This window comes from Aythya fuligula, chromosome 21 (assembly GCF_009819795.1).
Source record: "Aythya fuligula isolate bAytFul2 chromosome 21, bAytFul2.pri, whole genome shotgun sequence".
In the NCBI taxonomy this organism is placed as follows: domain Eukaryota; kingdom Metazoa; phylum Chordata; class Aves; order Anseriformes; family Anatidae; genus Aythya; species Aythya fuligula.
The window spans coordinates 1665783-1690878 of NC_045579.1; the positions used below are offsets into that span (position 1 = coordinate 1665783).

General features: G+C 42.4%; 1 protein-coding gene across 2 annotated transcripts in view; it reads right to left on the reverse strand.

Moving 5' to 3' along the window:
• Positions 1-3507: 3507 nt before the first annotated feature.
• CAPZB (capping actin protein of muscle Z-line subunit beta) overlaps positions 3508-25096 on the reverse strand; it is a 62274-nt gene continuing 40685 nt past the window's right edge. The window contains exons 5-10 of one of the 2 annotated variants that reach the window (XM_032201374.1): positions 17357-17498; positions 16715-16831; positions 8735-8800; positions 7054-7130; positions 5662-5774; positions 3733-3758 (exon numbers count right to left, since the gene is read on the reverse strand). In XM_032201374.1, the coding sequence (XP_032057265.1) occupies positions 5672-5774; positions 7054-7130; positions 8735-8800; positions 16715-16831; positions 17357-17498 (505 nt within the window). In that variant the 3' untranslated portion in view covers positions 3733-3758; positions 5662-5671. Of the gene's footprint in view, positions 3759-5661; positions 5775-7053; positions 7131-8734; positions 8801-16714; positions 16832-17356; positions 17499-25096 lie in introns of both variants that reach the window. The other variant, XM_032201375.1, reaches the window with a different exon arrangement.

A 25096-nucleotide genomic window follows, 5' to 3' on the forward strand; every position in this document is an offset into this window, starting at 1 on the left:
CCTTCACAGGGAGGGGGGGGCGAGGAGGTGAAGCATCGTGGACCTGGGAGCTCTCGCTGGCTGCATGCTTGGATGTGCAAAGCCGTGCTGTGGGAGCAAGGCGGTGGCTGCAGGAAACCCAGCAACGCTGCAAGGTGCTGCCTTTCCACTTGCCCCAGTTCCATAGCCACCAGGTGGCTGTCTCAGCCCGTGCACAGGCCAGGCACTCCAGTGTTACTGCAGGGCCTTTAAAGGAAAACTGGCACAGGTTTTCCTCCTATAAATTAGCTGCTTTTTATTTCCCTTTCTTACAGCTCCAGTTTTCCTAATATCCAGCACTTCCCAGCTGCCTACCCGTGCAGCACGCCTGCTTTCTGCCTTTTTTTCGCTAGCGTTTATCATTAACTCGCCTCAGCAAGCCCCATGATGCTCATCCTTCCTTGTCCTCCCCGAGGAAGTCGCGCTCCTGCACCCACCACGCGCTCTTCCTGCTCCCTCTGCACACCCCTGAGCTGGCCAAGCCACAGCTCCCAGTCTGCACAGTTCAGCCTGGATCCTATGTGAAATGGGAACTGAAACTACCAGAAGCCTTGCAGGCTGCAACAGCATGTTGGTTAAAAACCAAAATGGCTTGTGTTTGGGGCTTACCCATTTGTTCTCCGAAAGCAAAATGTTTTTCAGACTCCTTGACCTTTCTGGGCAGAGCAGGTGAGTTTTCTCACTCCCTTCATTCGCAGTTTTCCCTTCTGGGCTCGCAGGAGCTGGGGCTGTTTGCCTCTTCCTAGTTCTCCATCCAGCAGCGTTTGCTCTGCCTTCTTTCTCTAGGAATTGCAAGGGAACAATTTGGGTTTGGCCAAGGCAACTTAAGGCAAACCATGAAGATGCACAGCTGTGTTAGATTTCAATACCCATTCATTACAGCTGAAGACCCTGAGGCTTGGTTTTGGTAAAGGAACATTATTTTTTTTCTTTCTTATATGCAGCTCACTTTTGCTAGCTCATGCCCTGAAGTTGAGAGACGGCACAGTTGTTTTCTTCGGAGGTGAATTTAGCATGTTGACAAGGGATGGGCTTGGGTTTGGCACACATTCATTGTAGAAACGAAGGGCTGTGTCTGCTGGTCCCTTGCTGGGTAACAGCCACGTGCTGGTTAGCAAAGTTTGTCTTAAAGCCAGAAAAAAATGCTGCGTAAGGAGGTTAAAATAATATACATAAAAATTTAATTTGTTCCCAAAGTGCATCCAGAGCACAGGTAAATGTGGCATTGATTTACTGTTTTGGGGATGATGGGAGCAGGCAAACAGCTCTGCATTTGGCAGCCTGAGTTTCTGTGCTGGCAACCATCCAGGTGGTGGTGTATGGAGAGTCACAGTGCAGAGACCTGAAAGGCTCTGGCTGAGGTTATCCCTCGGAGACTATAATGCAGCCGTGTTCTCAAAAGACCCCCCCACTTAAACATTTTGTGAAGAGGTGACTGTTAAAAAAAGCCTTGAACACAAAACAACCTGTCCTAAAGTGGGTACGTAATGCGGTAGCAGGCTTGGGATTGCAGAAGCCAAAGCTGAAGCTGGAGGTACCCAAGCTGTAAGGTTATGGTGCTGTGAGAACAGGGAGAGGAATAAACTACTGATGGCACACTTGCGCCTCCCTGCAGCTCGAACTGGTGTGTGAAAAGGGCACAGCGGCCATCAGGCTGTTTGTACCTGCACAAACCTCTATGCTTAATTCATCCGGGATCAGACCCTGCTTCATTTACAGCTTGTGTGCAGAGATGGCTCTGGAGAAGGAAAACAAACTCCCCCAAAGCAGCACACACATGTGCCTGCTGCAACTGGAAACAGCAGAGAACTGCACGTTTCCCCCACCCTGGGTTAGGATGCTATTTTTCAAGCTTCAAGAGTTCCCACAGGCTTATCTCCAACTTCAAAAAAACCTTCTCCGTACAGCACAACCAAGAGGCAACAGCAGCAGGACTTCAACATGTGCTCCTCGGGGCTCCTGGCTTTGAGGCAAGCATCTGCGTGCTCCTTCCCTCAAGTCTGGCTCCCAGATGAGCCGTAGCAGAGGCCCCAGGGAAATGATAAAGCACAGGTCCGTAATCACCTGCAGATGTCTGGATGCTAAAATAGGTCATATTAGGAAAGGAAAATTAGAGCAAGTTAATCAATATTAATGCCAACGGGCTCAACTTGTGTTCACAGGGGTTCAGCCAGAGGCTCCTTCCCGAGGTTGCGTACAGGTGCTCGCGTTCCCCACTCACCAGCACCGTGATCAAAGCACACAGCCGAGCAGGCAGCAAACCTGACACCATGCACGATGCCTGCCTCCAACCACAGGTTTTAGCAGAAGGGGTGTGGGCACGAGGTTCACGAATTACATAGAGACTATGCACAGAGGTAGCTTTTTGGGAACATCAGCAGATAGAACCTTTCACCTAAAATTGCCAAGCACTGCTGAAACTTGCCCCTCTGCCCACAGAAGTGCAAACAGGCACCCTCCCAAATTTTTCCACCACACACAAAGCCTCCCTAATCCTTCCCTAAATACATCTGTTCCATGTTTGCTGGATGCCTGCAGCGCCAGTCCCAGCACGCAATGGGATCCCAACTTCCACCCCAATCCCAGCACTGAGAAAGTTATGGCAAAAGTAACAGCTGCCCACCGCTGCCTGTGCAAAGAGCAAATCCTGTGGTACAGCAAATCCTGCTTAGAACAAGCAAGTTTCAGCTGATCTGTATGCGGGGGGGGAGCTTTATTTTCTTTCTATAGCTATACACTGCAGCAGCTGTTTGGATAACTGAGGAGTTCATCGCACGCCTTTGTTCTCCAGTACACGCCTACCTCCAGACAGCATGATTGCTTCCAGTTGTTACAAAGGAAAGAGTTCACAGCATTTCAGTTAGAGAACCCCATGTAATGCAGCAGGAGGGAAAGAGAAATAAGGAGGACACCAACTGCACACACTGCTTCCTGGGATTTTTTTTTTTTTAATTTTATTTTTATAATTATTTTTTATTTTTTAGTATGGAGGCTCAAGTATCAGATGTAGATTCAATTTAAGCTTTACAAAAAAAAATCAAAACAAAAACTCCTTTTGCATTCCATAAAAATTGACAGAAAAGCGCCTTGGAACCAGGCTATAGAAGAGCAGAACTCTCAGCAGGTCTCCTAATCAATGTCTCCTTGCAAATCTGGTTTAGTCAGTATAGTACAACACCAAGGAACACCCTCTCTTACCTCCCTCCCACCAGCCATGCCCTGTGCCCAGCCCCCAAACATACGTGGAATAGATTTTTTTTCCAGTTCTTCCTCTTTCACACACCACAGTATTTAATAAATTTTTGTTTTACATTTTTTACACCAATGTAACAAAAGGCAGGAGGGGTGGGGAGGAAAAGACAAACAATGATCCGTGTGTATGCATATAAATGGGGGAGGGTGGAAGAGAGAAAAAAATACATGGACTTCTACAGAAACATAGCCTAAGGTCTCAATAGTAAAATGGGGTGCAAAGTAGGCCTCAGAGACTGAAAAAGTTTGTACAGCTTTATTCATGGGGAGAAGATGGCGTTGCATGAATAGTATTGAATGCAAACTGTGACGTGACGTAACAGAAAAGGTCAGGGGAATGAGTTTTCTAAGAAAGGAATCTAACGAGTGCATGGCATGTCTTGTTAGCATGAAGAGTATTTTAACTTTGCTGCTTTCTCTTTAAAGCCTCCACCAGGTCGTTTTTAAGAGCTTCTTGTTTTGATTTGTCTGCAAAAGTCTGCACAGACCTGTGGGGAAGAAGTAAAAACACAAGTCAGAGGCAACGCATTCAAAAGGAGGTGTTTTTAACAGTTCTTCTGGCATGAGAGACAATAGCAGAAGCACCTCAACCCAGGCTTAGAGGAAATAAAACAACTCGCCTGTTTTAATACAGAAAACAGAAGGCAAAGTGAACACTTCAGTGATTATATCAAAGCAAAGTTAAGTCTAGCAAGGACTGCACCAAAAGAGACGTTTCCCCAGAAGTTCCACTCAGCCTCCAGTTGCTGGAGGGAGATTCCTTTTTTTTTTTTTTTTTTTTTTTTAAATGTTACAGATTGGAAAAATCCCAGTATACCATCAGCAAAAGAGGTTAGCGCTCTCACTCTCAGAAGGACCACGCCAGGAAGGTAGAGAAGTCCAGCCTCTACCAACAAACAGGAAAAGGGCCCAGCTGTCAGAGCTCCTGCGCTTTTTTGCAGACTGATCACCCAGGGTAGAGCTGCCACATCAAAATGTCTCTCCGGCATATTCACCAGTGAGAAAATCACCCAGAGTTTCTTCTTGAATTTGCTTTTCCAATTTATACCTTACCTACAGTAATTAACAAACCAAAGCAACCATAGGAGAACAGAGAAACCGTCAGCAAGATCACTGCAGGGCTTTCTTTCAGCTAAACGTTTGGTTATAGAGGAAAAAAAAAATAAGTCAAAGTCATCTCGGCTCACTGCCCTGTTGGATAGCTGGGGAAGAACCTTGCTTTCCAATGATACAGTAAAAGGCTTCCAATATAAAGAAAAAAACCTTTTAAATATGATCATTAATAGAATAGTAATACTAGACTTTTCAGGAGTTGCTAACACAGAAGTGGTTAGATGTAGTTTGGGAGGATTTCTCCCCACATAAGCCATATTTCACACCCTCTTCTGTACTCAAAGCTACCTCATTTTGCCTGGATGCTGTCTCCAGTAAACAAGGCTGCTCTTTGTGTCAGTTATTTTCCTAACATTTTTATAACAGTATTTCCATTCTCTTGTCTCTGGAGACTTCCGCTGCTTTAATAAAAATATATACATTTTATATTTGCATTTGTCACAGGCTAAAGAAGTGGTTCTCAGCCACTATCAACAAACAGTGCATATTCCCCTTCGTCAGCTTAATGTGTTTAAGACAACATCTGTAACTCATTATGAATTGGAGTGGAAGGTTAAACTGGCTCAGGGTTAGTCACTGCTGTGCGTCCTAGACATTCAGAGCTCCAGAGCAAATGAGAGCATATGAACAAATCCCTTCAGAGGCTGTGCAGAGCACAAGCAAGTGGAAGCTAGAAATGTTTCAGCAGAGCTCGAGTGGGCCTGGATTTTCAAGCTCCGAGAAAATTCAAGGTACACCAGGCAGTAGGTGATGTGGGGGAAGCTCACGTTTTCTCAGAACTCTCAGAAGTACCACAGCCATAGATTTTTCTTTTTTCTCCCAAAACTGAGAGTTTCAAGACTTCATGTCTTTTCACAAGGAGGAATTCAAGATTACAGAGAAGTTCTTCACTGAGGTGGTGTACTACAGCTGTAAAAAAAGTGATGGTGCACAAGGCACAGGGTCCTGGGGCTTATGGATAGAGCAAATCCAAGCTAACACCACTTTGGGTAAATGACCATGTGCTCCTTTCTTGCTCCCAAGCTAGAGTGTGAAGTGGTAAGTCCTGACACATTTCAGAGCGTGCTACTTCAAATGGAGTAAAGTAACATGTCAAGTCAAATGACAACGTTTAGTTGGCTCTATTAAGAAGTAACCCTTGGGTGAAACATGGATCAGATGTCATTTATCAGTCTGCAGGAGTTAGGGGTTAGTTCTGGCCTCAGTTATCATGCAGAGGTCTCGGCTGGGTGAGTCCTGGTTTAGTGCTGGTTGTCACACCTCACAGGCAGGGGGTACCTGGATTGGTTTAGTTATCAGGCTGGATGTAGATCTGGCGCTGGGTCAACACTTGAGAAAGTTCCCTCTGCAACTGCTTATACTTTTGGTTGTCAGGAATAGCATCAATAGATCTACAGAGAGCAGTTTGGAAATGAGGGAAGTAAACAGGGAAAAGAACAGTCAGAAGAACTATGTAACACAGAGCTGGTATTTTGGAAACCACTGGAAGCACACTTAGGAAGAATAAGTGTAAATACACAGTTAGAAGAAACAGGAAAAAGGCTAGAGGAAAAGCCAAGGCCAGATGCTGTATGTGTTACCGGTTCTGAGCAGGTCGTCTCCCCGATGCGCAAAATAACATAACTCAAACTGAGCAATGGGGAGACATAGGAAATAGATTCAATTACCAAAACTTAAGGCAATGTTCACAAGGCAAAAAGACTGCATTACATATTTCCTTTTAATGTTATTAAACGCTTCCTGTCAAAACCCCTGCACACCACAAATGAAAAGAGACCTGTTATGAAAGCTCGGATTTGGAGAAAAAAAGAGCAGCTGCTTTGTCAAGACGCTGTCGACTCCGTCTGCCCATGCTGTTACAAAGGCAGCACACATATTTAATTAGCACCATTATTCTATCATCTGAAGGAAAAGTTATTGACTTTTTTTTTCATATTTCCGTACAAGACAGAACAGCAGCATGCATAAGTGCTCCACTTGCTTATTCTACATTGTCCCACTGTGCAGGGGAGCTCTATCTGCAGTTTAAAATAAAATTATTTGGCATCGCAGTTCTGTGCTTTTCTCTACAAGCAGAACTACCAGCTTGGGATTTCTATACAAAATTCCTGACCAGACATGAGCAGGGGTGGGAAGTACAGTAGTTTCCCTACAAAAAGGCACAGAGGGCTCATTCACTTAATCTGTTCTAGCACACTATATCTTGACCAGCAGCGCTTGAGAGAAAGACAGAATTTAAAACAAATCCTAAGCACCACAAGCCATTAATGTCACGACTTAATTCTGGGACCAAGTGGCTGTTTTTAAAAATATTAGAAAGAAGTCAGAATTTAAGTACAACTTTCAGAACTGTGAAAAATAAAACTCCTAATTAAAAAGAATTCTGAAGTACAAATGTTGCTAATTGGGCTATTTTCTGCCTGGTGAGGGAACAAAGGATTTAAACATCACTTCAAATTCCTGTAGTTACAAGGTCCCTAAACACCACACAACAAATAATGTTTCCACAGCACAGTGAGGTGAATAACTAGGGACGTGAAAAGATTTTGTGAAGGCAAGGGGAGTTCCAGCGAGAAAGCAGACCACTAAGCTGGGGACAGTGCTGCAGGCACTACAGGGGAATGGCAGGGAGGCAAAGGGGTTCCAATGGTCAGCTAGAGAGCTCCTTACCTCAGCCCATTAACAATGTCCTTTGTTTTTCCAAAATAAATCTCATTCAGTGTACTTCTGATTTTGTTCTCCATGTCCTAGAAAAAAAGAAACAAGTCTTTAGTCATTGCAGCTGTTTACAGGACAGTTGCATTTACTCTTTTTTATATCTTAAGTATTCATCCTGACATACAAGACTTGCTACAGCACGATTCATGCTGTAAACGAATTAATCCTCACAGCAGATAGTATGACCTTGTCTCTCTGGTCTTCGTGATAAAAAGACATAGCTCTATTCCTGTCCTCTCCTAATATTACTCTAGGCTACACACACGGGATGTATGTTCTGGACCACAAGAGGGCAGTTTCTGTCCACCTATCAACTTTTCTGCATTGATCTGCAGAAAAGGCAAGTGTGTTCCACCTCAACTTTACTCAATAATTTCCTGGCACTGAATAGGCTACAAGTGGCAAGTCAGTCACTTAGCACAGCTGACAGAGCAACAGTTTTGTACTTCTGGTTTCTCTGAATTTTTAAGCTGGTAACCAATTCATTAAAACTGTTTTTCGAAACAGTTTAGAGAAAGAACTTCTGAATAAACAGCTTCTCTCTTTTCTTAGGTCGCTTTTACTCAGGCCAAAAACTTAGAAAAAAGGATCAAAAAAAAAAAAAAGTATCTGCCTTTCTTTCATTTCCCAGTACCTTTAAAAATGTATTATTGTCTAATTCAGTTCAGAATTTCCTCCTCTCTTAGCAAAGTGGCTCTGAGAATCAAAGAAATCCAAACATCTTCATAGGTGATAGTGTAACGACAGCAAACTAGTGCTACACCAAAACCTTTCTAACACAATCCCATCTTTCAGACTCACTGTGCTGAGCATACAGGACCAACAGGTTCCGTAAAATTGAGCACTAACAAAAGTAATTCCAGTGGATTTAATGAGCACTTGATACACACTGAACATCTAAGTTAAAGGGACAGTTCTGAAAAATACAACCAGACTTCAAATAATTCTGCCCCAAAATGACTGTACAAATGAACAAGAGGGTTTGGTAGGCAGTTCTCAAGAAAGGACCATTTGTTTCACAAGAAGATCACAGAATTACAGAATTGCAGGGGTTGGAAGGGACCTCAAAGAGACCCTCGGGTCCAAGCCCCCTGCCAAAGCAGGTTCCCTAGAGCAGGCTGCCCAGGTAGGCATCTGAGTATCTCCAGAGAAGGAGACCCCACAACCTCCCTGGGCAGCCTGTCCCAGTGCTCCGTCACCCTCACCGTGAAGAAGTTCTTTCACATGTTGGTGCAGAACTTCCTGGGCTCCATTCTGTGGCTGTTGCCCCTTGTCCTGTCCTCACATACCACTGAAAACAGGTTGGTCAAATCCCTCTGTCTCCCACACTTAAGATACTTGTAAAAATTAATCAGATCCCCTCCCAGTCTTCTCTTCTCAAATTACTTCTCAATTACTGCTGTATTGAGCAGTGCAGAGTAGCTTTTCTATATCTACAAACTGCTGGAAGACAATGCTAAGAGGAATGCTGAGCCATTAAACACTGAGCAACATTCACACCATTAGACTTGGTACAATATAAATAATTTGTCAAGACAAAAGTGAGCATACAGCAGAGTTCTTTGGCATAGGACCAAATATGCAGGTGAAAACCTGCAGCAGGCTCAAGCTGTGATAGCTTCACAACACTTACCTCTACCAAGCGTCCAATATTGGCTATGTGTGGAGAGGAGTCGCTCACAGTCTCATCTTTCTCCATCTAGAAAGAAAAGAGACAGATCCACTGGTCCGCTCTCGTTCATCTACTGACAGCAGATGCACAACAGCTTTACTTGTCAAGAGAAGGAATAAAAGACATGAGCCTCAAAATCCCGGAGTAACTGTTCTTTCAGTGTGCAAACAGGCTGGTAACATGCTGAGAAATTCCTAGAACTAGACAAAGCCTCACATGTTGGTAACAGGAACACAGTGTAATGAAAGCCATGAATCAAAGTAAAATCCTGTTGTAGCCCCCCGATGTAGACAGGCACTACAAAATTGTCATTCCCTACCTACTACGGGACTGCGGGAGATCTATGGCAGTGCACGTGTAACAGGGCTAGCAGCACAGCATGTGGATACAAAAACAATGTTGTTGATGAGATGCACACGAGGATGGTGCTGTCAGTGTTAATGGCTGTGAGCTATCCCTGCAAAATCAGCTGTTTCTTTTCATCTTCATCTCAAATACTACCTCCAACCACACATGGGGCACATTCTCCATTTTCAGGATCTCCTGGCAAAAGACACCCTAGGCATTATTTGCACTCCAGTAGAGAAGGAAAGAACAGTCAAATGAAAAAAAAAAATCACAACCACCTGAAAGACTGCTGATAATTTAACTTAATGCAAGTATATGAGAAATTTTACAGTCTTTTTTTTCCCCTTTTAGACCAAAAAGAGGAGTAGCTTATCACACATTTGTCTGCTGGGAGAAGGAAGTACTGAGTGTTAAGCATGGGGTGGGGGTGTAAAGCAGACTGCATTATGTAGAAGCATTTCAGAATTGGATCAAATTTAAATATACCATGATACCACACCCTTAGTACTGCCTCGACAGCAGACTGGTACCAAACTACGCAAGAGTTTTCATCACTAAGATCAAAAATTGGAAGCTGGCACTGCAGAGTGCCATACTTTCCATATTTCATCTGCCTTTTACCCAACATAATGTTCATCTAGAGGCCATGGCTGTCTGTCCACGATCTATAAATTTCTGATGCTAGGAAAGAGACCGTCTTTCCAAGTTCTTGAGATGAAAATTCTGGCTAAACACAGACAAGCTGTTGAGCAATGAACGTCAGTCCCAGGAACATCAACCAGCACAAGATGTGCTGAGATGGCACGAAAACAAAACTGGGAGAAGAATGTAGTGGGAAGAACAGTCTTCAAAGGGTTTTACTAATCCCTCTGAATTCTCTTATCCATCTGTTCGTATCCCTCCCTCAGGGTACAGTTTAAGTATCTGGACCAGCTACAGGTTTCTTCTAATAAGCCAAGTCTCTAACAGGCTTGGGGAAGCATGTAATTTAGCTGGAACCCCAAAGGCAAAAGATAACCTAGAAGAGGGAGAGAAAAAGAGTAAGATTATTTTTTTTCCTTTAGGAATAGTCAGATTGTTTACACGTAACGGAGACATGCTGCCGGGAGAATGGATCCAGTCGCAGTAGAGGGAGGACAGAAATCTGAACTACGTGCACATACACACAGGTTATGGTGAGTTTGGGAACTATCAGCAAATTGACCGAATGGAGGGCAGCAGGGGAGCTGGCAGGGGGTCATTTACTTCCACAAGCTCCCCACTGCATCTCCTCCACACCTGGCCATGCTAAGTTCATTGGTAAGAAACAGAATCTGAAAATAGAATTATTTTTGCAAAAAGTGTATTATTACATCTCCATAAAACCTGCTGCCAGAATGGAAACATTTTTATACGCTATAGAAGCCCAGATGTTATGAGACACTGTTTTAATGGAGTTCAGAGTCAGTAAGCAGCCATGTTATACAAACAGCAGAGTTGTTGGGATTTTTAAAGGTTCCTTCCGTTGGCCATTACTGTACGGTCCTAAGCAGAAAGCTTGTATCTGCTTAAATAAAGGGGTTAAATTGCTTGGAGGGGAAATTCCATTCTCTAAGTTAACGTTAACAAGCAGCTCCTCTTCCCACTGTCACTCCCCATCTGCTGTTGAGCTCAGCCAAAAACCCTAATGCTCCAGAATGAGCCAAGTCCAATCCACATGGCTCAGTCGCTCCTCTCCCATTCGAGAGAGACACTGCTTGGCTTCCTTGCCTCATTTCCCCAGCCATCTGCTACAAGTCTGACTCAGAGGGAAACTCACTCTTTGGGGTACGTTAAGCTCTCGGTGGCTGGCTGGTCACTTTGGATGTTCCCCGCACAGAACAGAGCAGCTGTTTGGGCTTTCTGTAAACGTTGCTTGGAGGAAGAGTTAATAAGAGAAATGTACGTTGGATAAACACTTTGGTTCATCGTGGCAGTGTCTAAAAATACTAGAAAGATAAGAAGCAAATTCATCCACCGTGTCGCTCTGAAAAACTGACGACAACAACCACAGCTGCTCTGGCCATAGAGCAATGTGAAAAATCTCCTTAATGAAACACAAACAGACCAATGTGAGCCAAAGGCTCCCAAGCCACAGGCAGTGGGCAGACTGAAGTATCCAGGTGGAAAATATGTGGAATTATTTGGATATCAGTTAAGCAAAAATTGGCCTTTTTCTCCAAGACTTATTTCAAACTCTAACCAGCTAAATGAAGGTTGTGAGCTCTACATAGCTTGCGGTTTTATACAGATCAGCCAAGAACTAACCTCATCCTTTCATGGTCTTCAAGCGTATTTATTCTAATCAATGGAACCAAAGATATCCCCTACCTTTCACCAAACTGCACATTCAAAACCATGAGCAAAACCGGTGATACTACGTCAGCTCTCCATGCCACTAGTCCCCACTTGCTCACTTCTACTCTCTTTCTAAAACCAGCTATTAAATAAACTGAAACTCTGTAAGATCCATGTGCTACATGAAGCAGAAACACTTTCCTGGATGATCACTGCTCAGTGTATCTCTGTTTTCCTCCACGCCCCAAATACTCCTTGGCAATTGAAGAGACGATGCCTCCATGGGACTGGAGGACAGCTGAGGGTGGGGATCAAGGATCATGACAGCTACAACCTGAAGATCCCGCTGGTGGAAACATGCTCCTCCAGCGCCCCGCTTACTGCTACAGCATCTGGAAGTCAGTGGGATAGGCCTTTACATGAAAGCTCAGCTTGATGAAAATATATGACTTGCCTAATTGCAGAGCACTAGCCTCAGAGGATTTACCTATTATGATAAACGGCAAAACGTCTCTTCTGGTGCTTTGTTGAGCAGTAATATATCACAGGGCACATCTTCCCAAACACAGGAAAAGCTCAGATTACAGCAGACCAGCCTTCATCCAAGCTCTGCAAAATGTTCCACCTTTGCTACGGAGTATTTCAAGCATGAAAATCAACACACATCTGTACTGCTTTAATCTGAAATCCCAGGCTTCATTTCCCCTACAACTTTACATCCTCTCCTTCCCACACCTTCAGATGTAAATAAACTATAGGTTTTGAGCCAACCTCTTCCTCAGCAACCTGGCACTTCCTCACAATGTTCATCCTGGCTTCGGAAACACACAGGGGTTCTTTGTATGCTATGAGATCTCAGAAAGGCACCTGTTAGTCTTGTTTTTTAAGGAGGGGGGGCTCTAGGAATCCGACCAGCAAAGTGCAGTTTTGACTATCTGCCAGGAAGCTGGAAGGCTGTATCTACTTTGCATAAAGTGAAACAGGACCATATGACTGCTCTTACTCTAAATAAAAATGCAGCCTAAGGAAACCACAAAGCTCAGCCAAAGCAGTACAGTGCCGTGGCAAATGAGTAATGCCAACATACACTACAAAGAGGACAGAACCTTAACGTCTGTCAGACAGAGAGAGAATCATCTGCCAGGCATCTGTCTTGAATCAGGACGCGGGTGGGAGTTACCTGCAGCCACTGGAGAATGTGCAAGGTAACTGAAAAGCTGCTGGCGTTTCCCATTTCCCTGGAAGCATCGCTCCTTTTTGCAATCTGAAGGTAGAGCTCCTTTCCTCTCAGATGTACAGCCCTTCAATCTGCAGCCCTTCATTGACGCAGACAGCACAAAACACACTGATCACTCTTTCCCTATCCAAATTCCAGCCTCAGCCCTTGTATTTACTGAAGCCTGCCAGTATCGGATGTGCGCTGAGAGTTACTTCCTCCATCCTGGCCTGCGGTGCTTCAGCTCCGAGCTCTCTTGAAAAGCATCCAGGCTTGTCTCCAGAACACTGACTGCCTGGAAGAGCACCCTTGTTTAGACAACTGTAAAAATAGAACATCTCTATCTGATTTTTCTTGCCTTTTTGGGGAGGACCATAGCAAGAGGAGGGCACAAAATACAGCTTTAGCCTTCCAGTTGCATCAAAACTTTCTTCTCTAATGTCATTTGTAGTCAAAGTCTGATGGCTACAAACATAAATATAGACGCAGTGTGTAACACCAGCACATATTGCTAAAGATAACTACAAAGTCTTCACCAGGCAAAAAAAAAAAAAGTGTTCTCCCATACAAAAGGACTCCTTCAATAAGGAACTAATGCGATGTCCAATGTGAAGATGTCACTGAGGCTGTAATTCTCCCTGTTTTCAAAGAAATTGTGCTATAGATCCCACATGCACAGAGCTGGCTAAGAATCTCTCATCCTCTCAATAGTTTGTACATACACATAAACCAATTATGAACGTACATAAATTAAGTAAAGAAATTTATATCACAATATACATTTTTGAGTTGTGTGTGTACATATACACACATTTCTATATTTGATCAGGAAAGTATTTGAATTCCATATTTTAACCAAAACTGTTCAGAACATGACATTTCAATTAGTCCACACTCCAACTGTCATGAATACCTTTACATAACTGAATGGATAAAGGAAAAGCCTTAAGTTCTCATTTGAAAACCACTAAGTCAAGTAAATTTAAAGCTACACGAAGGAGATTTTCAACTTCCTAAAACAGGTCAGCTCCTCACTCAAGTCTCTCACGTCTCTTCTCTTTCCCTATTCTGCCTACTTACAAATGTAAAATGCTTGTACAGTTACTTTCCAATTATAAACAAAGACAAAGGGACAACAGTATAGATATCCCAGCTCCTACAGCAGCACTTGAACTGCATTGGGAAAACCACTGAGAAGTAGCAGTTTAGCAAATTGGAAGAGAGGCATCAGTTCTCACTGTATGACACTAAAGTAGACATAGGAGAGGGAAATGACTTTAAGTAATATCTACCCAGAACATATCATCCCATGGCCCCAATCCAGGTGTAGGAACACTGAAATATATGGTGTCTTGGACAGGGAGAGAAAAAAAAAAAGACGTTATTCTTAGGAATTCAACATTTGGAATACCCTTATAGCAGGAGCCTTCTAAGAGGAGTTTGGGGATATTCTGGAAATGTAAAGACAAGTTTCTCCAAACTGTCTCGATAAAGGCAACAAAAATTAAAAACAAAAAATAGGTATATTTGTGTCTGATGTGGGGCAACAATGTTTCAACAATAGGAAGTGACAGCAGAGAATGTCTTGGGCTCTTTTAGATTCGGTTCTGCCACAGTACTGTGCTGTGCTGCCCATTTACAGAACAAACAGGACTTGCACCAAGTGTAATCTGCAGACATTAGGAAGGGGAATTACTGAGCAAGCATTTTCATAAGAAGTTGCAAACGCTCCCCATAGCATTTCAGCGTGGGACATGCCCAGCTCTCTGTAGTTGCCAGAGGTGGTAAATCAGGAGGCATTCCATTAGCTGTTCCTTTGCGCCTGCTCCTGGCCTCTAAGTTAATCATTCCAGTCAACGCTTGAAAAGTAACCAATTTGCAGCTATGAGGCAAAACTGATTTCAAAGTAATGGCTCTCAACAGCCTGGCCTTTCCAAGCATTGAAAGGTTCTCTGTGCCATCAGTTTATAAGCCAGGATATTACAAAGCTTGTGAACACTTCAAACGCTTCCACTGAAATATACGGACATCTGCTCTTCACATTTTAGGATCAAAGGTGGTCAAGTACCTTAAATGTTGAGTTTACCAAAAACATGAACAATTTATCACAGACAAAATTATTTCAAAATTATGCTTAGAACAACAGATTACCAATATTGTCTAAGTTAAACAGTAACATGCCATTCAAGAGAGAACTAAAAGCTACTTTCAATGCTTAAGTTCACTGCAGGCTGTATAAAAAGCCCATCAAAAAGTACAAACAAAACTTGCTGTCCCTAGGTAATGGGGCAAACTGATTTTACAGCACAAAAAGCAAAAGCCTGGCACTCAGGAGTTTAGTCCAGCTACAGCCAAATAAGCAGCTCAGGACAAAGAGCTCCTTTTCCCATAGCACACCTCAAGGCACGATGAAGATCTCGTTTTCTGTGCTGGATTCTGACGAAGCCTGTCCCGTTAAGCCTGCAAAGCAGAAAATCTCCAGCCCAAAGATGAGTTTTAGATTTTAAGTTTCCTTTGTTTGTGCAGAAGCAGTGCATCATTACCCCAGTGGCTTCTTTATGGTTACTTACATTGGAAGCAGGCCCCTGCTTTAATGCATCACATATGAATTAAATGGTCTACTGTTAAAATGATGACAGAAGCATGAATCTCCCCACTAAAGCTAAGAGAGTGAAAGTCAAACTAAACAAGGCCCAGCACTTCAGGCCAAGGTGTACTGAGGACACCTATTCTCAACAGACTCTTGTTTTTTTTGGCAAAGCTCTCACACACCATAAGGCCATGGCTCGAGTCAAGCCCTTGGCGTCCACTTCACAGCTATGATTTAAAGTCTTAGGAAGGCCTGTGATTAAATATTTGTCCGGGTCACCATAACTCGGGTGTAAGTACTGCAAATGTTTTAAAAGAGTACACAATGCTCAAAACTGTCTCCAGACGCCTTTTTCTCCCCTCCTGCTCTTGCAGCAGCCTCTTTTGTAAATCAACGTGGAAAGAAAAATCACCTAGGAGCAAGCTTCTGTGACTACAATGCTAATCCAATTCAGTTCCTCTCTCTGCCATCACTGATCCTTTGTTCCCTCACCTGCCTCAAACCTCTACAAAACCATGGAGTGTTTACCAGCCTGCATTGTCCTTTGTATCAAAACCAACGGTCTGCCCTGGGAAGTCTCATAAAGGAGTCTTAGCAACTGCCAATCGCTCTAGCCACTCACAACCATACAATACGCCTCCTGTCCCCCAGAGTTTATTACTCCTCTTGAGTCACTGACTTCCACAATCCAGATCTTGAGCAACCCCAATTCATCAGCAGCACGCCATAAAGAGAAGGGACCCTTTGGGCAGGTGGCTGGGGCAGAAGCACCTTCAGCCAGTGAAGTCAGTGTCTGACAGGCAAGACCTGGCAGACCTAAGATAGCAGCACTGCCTGAACAGCCATCAGTGTGGCACCTTCCCTCTGAAAAATGGCTTTCTCAAGAAGCCGTCTAAGTAACTAGAACTGGCACAAAAAAACAAATGACTAGAAGATATTTATTTATTTAAATCATTGTCCTGGTACAGCAGGATGAAAAATAATGAAGAAGGATACTAGAAGATACGTGAAGCCTAAGAACAGAAGAATCCTAGGGTCTATGCAAAATACAGGTCTGGCCTACCTTGCTTTTTAAAAAAAGAGATGTAATGTTTTTATAATCCTATTGGAATTTTCTAGTAATGAAGTGGGCAAATCTTAAAGATAAAATGATCTGTCCAGGCAACACATGCAGAAGTATAAAAGTTTAAGAGTACCAACCACAAAACCAAGACTTAAAATAAAATCTGAGCTCCTACTGAATATTTTGTATTTCTAATTGAAAGCTATTCTGCCATCAGGCAAAGCTGAAAGGGCTTCCTGGTAATCACACGACTGCAGATTAACTGCTTCACTGGGCTGCATATGAAGCAGGAAAACAGATGTTTATACAACACCTCACAAAATAAACTTTTTGTTCCCAGCTGAGGCTACTGGATATATAAATAAGGCAAGGGGCTGTAGGGTATTCCAGTGCAATTTGCAGACCTACCTGTCTGGTAAGGCTCCCGCCAAGGTTCATGGTACCAGAACCAGTTTTATTAGTCTGCAACCACAGCATCACTGTGGAGGTCAGCTTGTAATGAGCAGTACGGCCGCTGGATTTCTCCTAGAAGTGGAAGGATAAGAAAAAGGAAAGACACAAAAGATTAAAACCCCTCCAAAAACTAAAAGGTGGCTGGCCCCAGAGATTGCATATGCAACAGGAGAGGTACATTTAAGTGCACGTACAGAGCACAGTCTATTTCTGACAGACAATTGCAAGCATGCACCTTTCTACAATTTTCCAAAAGCAAATCTAGCTAGAGCAATTTAACCTCCCATTACCTTGTTTTTATTACCTAATTTGTGGTATTTATCTGTAGACCTTTACATTAAAAAAAAAAAAAATCTCAGAATCACACACACAGAAAGTAACATACTTTCAATTCTTCTGGGATTCTTTTTGATTACAGCCCTGACTTATCTTTATCCAAATTGCTTCAGGGAATTTTCAAAAATTAACATGGAAAAGAAGTTTACAGCCCCTAACACAATATTGTATTGTTCAGTGGAACACCTGTGCTCGTTAACTGTCTGGAATTAACTGGGTTTTGTTTTCACTTAGGAATATCAGCTGCCCCAGAGGCTGTACCTGAACCTCCACCACGTGGATGGAATCCCAGCATCCCTTAATCTTCTTTGATCCATCTCCAGCTTTCTTAATGAGGATCACACCAGCAAAACCATGATCCAGATCCCAGAGGTAGACAGAGGAGACTCCACCTTCAAAATACCTGCAGGATGCAATCCAATAGGTATGTTAAAAGTAAACAACATCTAAATCAGAGTCTAATAATAATAATACAGAATCTTTATATCCTACCAAAGATTTTTAATGGTAAGACAGCACTCTCTCAATAGTTAGATACCTGGAAACACACCAGTTCATATCATCTTATAATACACATTTTAATTACAAAAAAACTATGTTTCTGTAAAGGAGAATAAAAGTCTAGTGAGAAACAAAGCTAGCTATGCATTTCTACAGTACTTTAGCAAACAATTCCTCTTTAATTGCATTCCAATTAAATGTAACAGCTGGTGAAAACACAAGCTACAAAGTAGGCTGAGTGTAAGACTTTATTTTACAGTTGGTTTTCTTTCCCCCCCCTTCTCTCCTGCTATTGGGCAAGGCTGGAAGTTCTTTACAACAAGGTCTGCTAATTAAGACAGAAGGGAGCAAGTAAGTAGCTTTATGCTGCTGTCTCAAGAGTTTGTGTGAAGATAACTTACTGATTTATTCCAAGTGGAACTGAATCAAAACCCAAAGTTCTTAGAAGAGATGCTGTCTAGGTTCACATATTATTCCAGCCTCAGATACAGTAGATGACAGAAACCACCTAAATCTCAGGTTTCTGGTAGTACAAAGTACACTGTTAGAAAACTAACAAAACAATGACATCTGCAGAACTCAATTCCTTTACAGCACTACTGCCAAGCTCCTTACGTGCTAGATGAAAGACACTTTAAAATAATGGTAAACAACCCAAGGCTGTAGGAAGGGTGATGCACAAGGAGCAAATTTGGCTTCTAGAAAAATGAAACTGTAACCTACCGCATTTAACAACCGTCTCCATTCTCAAGTTATCAAAGAGCCATAATGAGCATCACACAAGAGGGAATACTTGTCATGGCACACAACTCATAGATCTCATTGATGAACTTAATGCTGCACAGAACCACCACCTCTGGTGAAAGGTTAAGGAAAGGAGGAGAGGCAGCTTCAGCAAACACAGATGAATGACAAGAAATTTTAGTAGTCAGATGGTTTTTATTCTGACTGTTCTGCAAGTATGTATATAAAGAAGACAAAACACCTGGGAATTTCTTGTCTGAAGGAGAGCAAAAGCCCATCACCCAGAGAAACGAGGAGCTTTTGTGACAGACAGTTCCCAGGAGCCCTGCAGATTAAGCAGCTCCTTGTTCCTGCACCTCGCTGGCACAAGTGGCACAATCACAAAGATGTGCAAGTGACTGCATGTTTCTCCTCAGCAAGAAAGGACAGAATCACTCATTGCCGACATGAAAAACTTGTTGAAACCTCCCATCTTCATGTTCTCCTCCTTTCTAAACATGATCCTGACAGTTATTAATGGCATGTAAGATTTCATTTATTGTGTGTTTTGGACTTTGTCTTAGCTTGAAGTGCTGCAGATTCAGCGACGCTAACGTATCCTTTTCCACAAGCCAAGAGAAAAGGTATAAGGAAGTTATTACAAATAGCTTATGTAGCTTTGAATGTTCTCTCTGCATTTAGAGATGGGTTTGGTATTTTTTTTTAAGGCCTAAAACAACCCTGATTCTCCTCAGTAGTGTGCATCCATGCCTATACCAAAATCAGTGCTGTCCCAAGGAGTGTATACGACTTCATGTTAACTCATCACACATCATTTTATTTTCAGTGGTTGCCTACTGCTAGTCACCAACAAGCTTAGACCAGGCATTTAGGAAACAACCATACACAGCACTGCCCTATGATATTTGTTAGGCAACCGAGAGCATGCCATCAAAGGAAAGCCCGTAGCTCCACAGGCATGCTAAAGCCAGACTTCCAGCAGGCAATTTAAACCTAACAAACCAACAAACACCATATCCCCTGGGGAATTCACAAATGGATTTTGTTTAATGCAGTTAACAAGAATTTCAGTCCCTCAGCAAAGCTGAGCTCCAACCTGACTGATGCTTCCTTTGACCAAAGAACAGTTTGACCAGTTTGACTCAAAGACCAGAGAACACAAAGCACCGCCCATTTCCACAGAAAGTTTGCTTGAAGTATTCATATAAAAAATAAGTGATTTCATTCAAAAAGAACTGAGAAATCGCTGAGAATATTAGTGTCTACAGACAGTTTCCCCTATTACACACTTTATGAGCTTGCTATGAGCATGAAACATTAATTAAGACAGGGACTGAAACAAGGTTTGGGGAAATTTATTCTTACCTACTGTACTTTGATCCTAATGACATGAAACAGGAAAAAAATCATTTTTATGTGGTTCACCTTTATGAGATTTTACATAAAGGCTTTTGTGGGTATTTTAAGAATGTGCTAAAATGTTGTCTGAAACCACATAAAACCATCTGAAGAACCTCCTGCCAGAACTAACAGTGCACACATGGAAATGCTTTAACTTGCCTTTGTATATTTAATGAATCAAATATAGTATTAATATTGTTTTAAATACTAACATGCTATTTCAATAAAGTTGCTTTGACATAGTCAGATCCAGTATTTTGAGACTCAAACAACAATGCCAGTGATTGAACCATTATGAATCCAAGGCATGCCGGGATAAATATTAGCCAGAGCCTCCTCTGTGTTCCACCAATACATAATAATTCCAAAACATCACTCATTCTTCACGGGGAGAAAATATATAGAATAGGTCACAACATTAGATTTTACCTTTCCCCATGCAGCAACTAAAATGTACTGAAGTGGGATTTTCTGAAGACTATCAAATCCCATGAAAGCCATGTTGGAAGAGGGGAACATTACTTGAAACTTGTTTTCTTCAAGAAAAATTTATTAGTAATACAGGTTAATTGGCTGCTACACGAAGAAAAACTGGATGACAGACAAATTGTTAGGAATTTAAATCTACACTCAAACTTGGCCTTGCAACAAATCCAGACTATCTCCAAGAAACCCCTTCACCACAGATTAAAAAAAAATAAGTCAGTCCTTACTAAAATCCGAGCATGAGAGAGAATCAGCTTGGAAAAAGTTCCTGGAAGGCATAAACAGGTATCTTCTCTGTGATGGAAACGGATGGGCAAACCAGAGCACATACCCATCAGAACCAGAGGCAGTATTTGCAGCAGAACAATTTGAAAGCCCCCCACAGATCCTGGATGGAACAGAATTTTATTTGACCCCCTGTTCTTGATACACGTTTTTGGTATGTTACCCTCCTGTTTTTAAGTGGCACATCTCTGTTTTCTAGAGCTTGAGTTCTCTCCCAAGGTATCCAAGGCTCAACATAAGGCAATCATCACTTCTAAGATGGGCAAGAGACCCGATGTGGGAGGAAAACTGCAGTTCCTAATGGGGTACCTCAGAAACATCCCCAAAGGGTAAGCTGTTCTCAAAGGATGGCAATTCAAAGAAAAACTATCGGTCCTCTTCTGCATAAAAGCACAGACCTTTCTTGCGCAGAGCACAAGGGGGACAGTCCCTGCACTTACCTACAGGCAGAAGTTGGTTAGAGGAACAACAAAAAACAGTCCCATGGTTGTCATGAGCCAGTCATGGCCCTTGACCAACACGCTAAAGGTTACGCTGCCAAACTACATCTGTCTGCTCCGAGGACAGAGTTCTTCCATCTCCGGTAAAACCACCTTCTATAAAGCTGCCCAGGAAGTTGGTTGAGTGGCATATGGCCCAGCAAAATCACTCTTTCTCTCTGCAAAATTCAGAATAGCATTCCACTCAAAATCAATTCTAGTTTTAATGTCATGATCAAACACTTAAGTTTTATATCCGTTACTCATCAACCACAGAACTCCTGGAAAAAGCTGTTTTATACAAAAAATGTCACACTCAGGACTGACCTACTTTATGAACGCAAGAATAAAAGAAAATATTTAAGCTAAGAGTGATCCAAAGCTTTATGAAGTGTTTGAAGTTTAAGCGGGTGGAGAGACAGGATGGAAACTTGTTTAAGGAACTTGAGCTGTAACCAGGCTGAAACAGAAAAGACCGTGGCCAGAACAAAGCCATAACTTCAAGAGGGACCTATCAGGGGAGGAAATCCCCAGCTTCCAGCAGATACCTCAGTAAAGGAGGACAGATTAATCATTTTGTTTTACCGCTAAATAACAGATCAGAAAATACACCACAACCTTCCCAATAGCATTCTATTTCTCAGAAGCCTTACAAATGAATGTTGGACTGTATGCTGAGAAAATAAGTTTCCACCACACAGCAATAAAAACAAGCTATGACTCTCAATTGCACTCTAGAACCAAATCACTCATCCATAAAAACACTTGTGTATTTTCCAGTAAGGAACGGAGAGCCAAAGACAGTGGGTGGGTTTTTCTATCTGGCTTATGACTCCTGCAGCACACAAAACCCTGATGCCAAAGTACCCATACCTGGAATCTCAGAAGGACCACGAGGATCTTCAAAAGAGTTGCAGTATTTCAAATTGGCTCTTGCAAAGCAGCAAAATATATTTATATATATGTGTGTGTGTATAAATTCCCCCCTCAACGTTGCACAGATACCTTTTCCAACTAGAGAATTTCAGCACAGAAAGGGAAGTGTCTCCATTTAGATCAATTTCTTCCAACAGACCTGTCTTTAAAAAAAAATCTGCCCCAGAGGAAAATATTGAGCATTCACCCTACAGATGTTTTCACTACAGTGACAACGATCAAAGTCACAACCAGAGAAGCTAGTGTCTAACAGCAACCAGACACGTTACCTGAAAGATGAAGTGAGGAAGCTGACACTTCAGCTATTATAAAAACAGACGATGCTAATGGCAAACGACTTGGTAACAATCCCCCAGTCCTCCCCCTGTGCTTGCTTGTACCCCGTAATTTCAAACCAACACAAACATGAAGGAAACGGGAAATTTTAGCAACCCACTCCCTACCAAGCCCAAAACATTGCTGAGGTGTTTATTCAAATCACCTGCAACCTTGTAGCTCAAAGGGGAAAAAAGTTGTTAGGACAACATCAAGAGATCAGAGTTGTCAGTAAATGACTTCACTGCCTGTGCCCAGCTTTCTAGTAATGAGGCTTGAGCGCCTGTTTTTTACTAAAAAGGGCATGTTGGTACCAGCAACACCAGGATTTAACTCTTCTCCCACTGAATACAGTGGATTTCAAATTCTTCTCTCTCCCCTTCTTTGGTCCCAGGAGTGTAACTGTATAATGCTTTAAGAATGTTACCTAAATACTTACAAGGAAGAAGGTAAAATGTTTGTGTATTCAGAGCAGCTGTTTTTCACCACCGTTTATGAACGCAGCCCAAAGTATGCCCACGGACTCTGTACAGGTATTTTACAGAAATTCTTTCCAGCATACACAGGTGCAAAAATCCCTGGAGCAAACATACCAATCTCGTTAGGTATGTGTAACTTCAATGCCAGTTGTACTTAAAAGCACACATCTGGACCGTGGTGGGATGACTCAAACTGTGAAGCAGAGTTGTGAAGTGTAGGAACTCTGCATGGAAGGAAAACAGTATCCAAACAATGGGATCCTGAAGGCTAAATATCTTCCAGAACCTCAGATTTTGTGTTTTCTGGTACCTCTCATTATTAAAACAAAACACAACGCTGTATTGCTCACATTTTCCTTACCACCCAATTGCTCTTGGCAGATGGAACCTAATGACCAAATCCTTCTTGGGAAGTCACCTCGAAACAGTTCCATTAGACAGCTAATAACGAAGACAATGGGTCACTTTGTAACACGGCCAAATGCGTAACCGGTTCATTACGCACAAGGAAGCACCAACTGCTACCAAGTCTCTCACTCACACCCATCCACTCGACCAGTGCGCTCTGCAGAGACAGCCCACAGCTCCATCAACCAGCAGTCTGACACATTTTAGATGCTGCCAGCTACAATTCAAATATGGGTAGGAGGGGAAAAGGCAGCAGCAGCAGCCTCGCGTGTCATGTACTACGCGTGCCAGAGTCTGCACAGGCTACAGATTTCGTGTGAGAGACTTCTCTTTTCAAATATGCATTTATCAGATATGCTGCAAGATGGCTAGGACTAGTTCTTACTCTAGTCTTCAAATTTCCATCATGAGAACACCGTGCATTTGTGACAGAAGTTAATTTCTGAGTACAAACACAGACATGTATTATTAGAGAGAATCAGTTCAAAAATTTCAGATCACAGTAAACTGATACTTTAAAATCTAGTCCCGCTCCATTTTTGAAAGTATGTAAATCACCTCATTTTAGGGATTTAAAACCTTCAGAGAGCGGTGTTTCAGAATAATGCTGCATCATCAGCACTGGCCTCATAACCCGAGCTCGCTCTCTCCAGCATTCAGATTTTATGTAATCACACAGAACCGTGGGAACCCAAGGGAAAACTCCTCTGCTGAAAATCGCAGATTCAGAAGATAAGAATGCAGTCTGTCCAGAAATGCTCCAAAATGAAGCACCCCAAAAAAAAAAATCAGATGAAGAGCAACTAATTTAGTTTTTACAGCATGTAAGTATACTTTATTTTTCCTCTTCTCTTCTAAATTCACTCTGTATAATGCCTAACAACTTCAATTTTGGAGCTGTTTTGAGTTTTAAGCTGGCTACGGGTGAGCTAAAGAAGGGACCCCAACACTGGTCTGTTTACACTTATGTCTAAACAATTTCCTTGGGAAAACATCATGGTTTTAATTTTAAAAGCACACGGACATTAAAGCAGCGAGCATCTTGGCAGTTTAGGTCTGTCTTATGAAACTTCATCTTGTACTTATCAGTCTAACCCGGAGGCAAGAATCACACAGATGACATAATCCTGATGTCACACCCTATTGTGCAAAAGCCTAGCCAGCAGTGAGATGGAAAGTCAGGTTTCCTTAGTGCTAGGATGCATAACAAATGCATCTGGATTCAATCTGCAGGGCCCTTGCTGTGAAAACCACAGTAACTATCATGCCCAAGAGAAAGCCATCACAAAGGGCTAGTAACCATTAATGAGGAACAGTGAGCTAATGGCAATAAAGTCACTTCAAAGCTTTCCATGGGTTTTTAGTTTAGGCAAACTAAGTTTACATCTAAACACAGACAGAATGCTTATATAAAGAGCTTGCAGCTGCCTAATCACTTTGTGAGCTGAAAGTTACACTGCGGGCTGCAGGGAGCGAAGCTCAGCGGCTGCTCCCCCATGTATAGCTACAGGCAGGAGCACTGGTAGTGTCTGCTAACCCCAAATCATTAATTACATCCCTTACATCTGGTCCTCTCTTTTTATTTACTTGGTGGGATAGGTGCATGTTCTGTATACAAAATAAATCAAATTTGGTCAAACCGATAAATACAACAGTTCCTTCAAACATTCTCGGAAGCGCAGAGTGTTTTCAAAATCAGAGAGGAATGAACTCTGCTCAGAGGATGTCATGGTCTATCAGATCACGTAAAAGGATGTATGATACCAGGTAAAGGGGTACAGAAAGTCAGGAAAGAACACATGAGATGACGACTGTAGCAGCAATCTGAAAGAGTTAAAGTTGGAGGGCGGCCCTAATACAGTTTTGCCATTGTTCCCTATGAAGTGAAGTAAAGAAAGGTTAACACCAGAGGTGGTTCATGCACAGAACCCAAAACAAACTGAGGCAAAAGGTAAGAACAGCTAAAA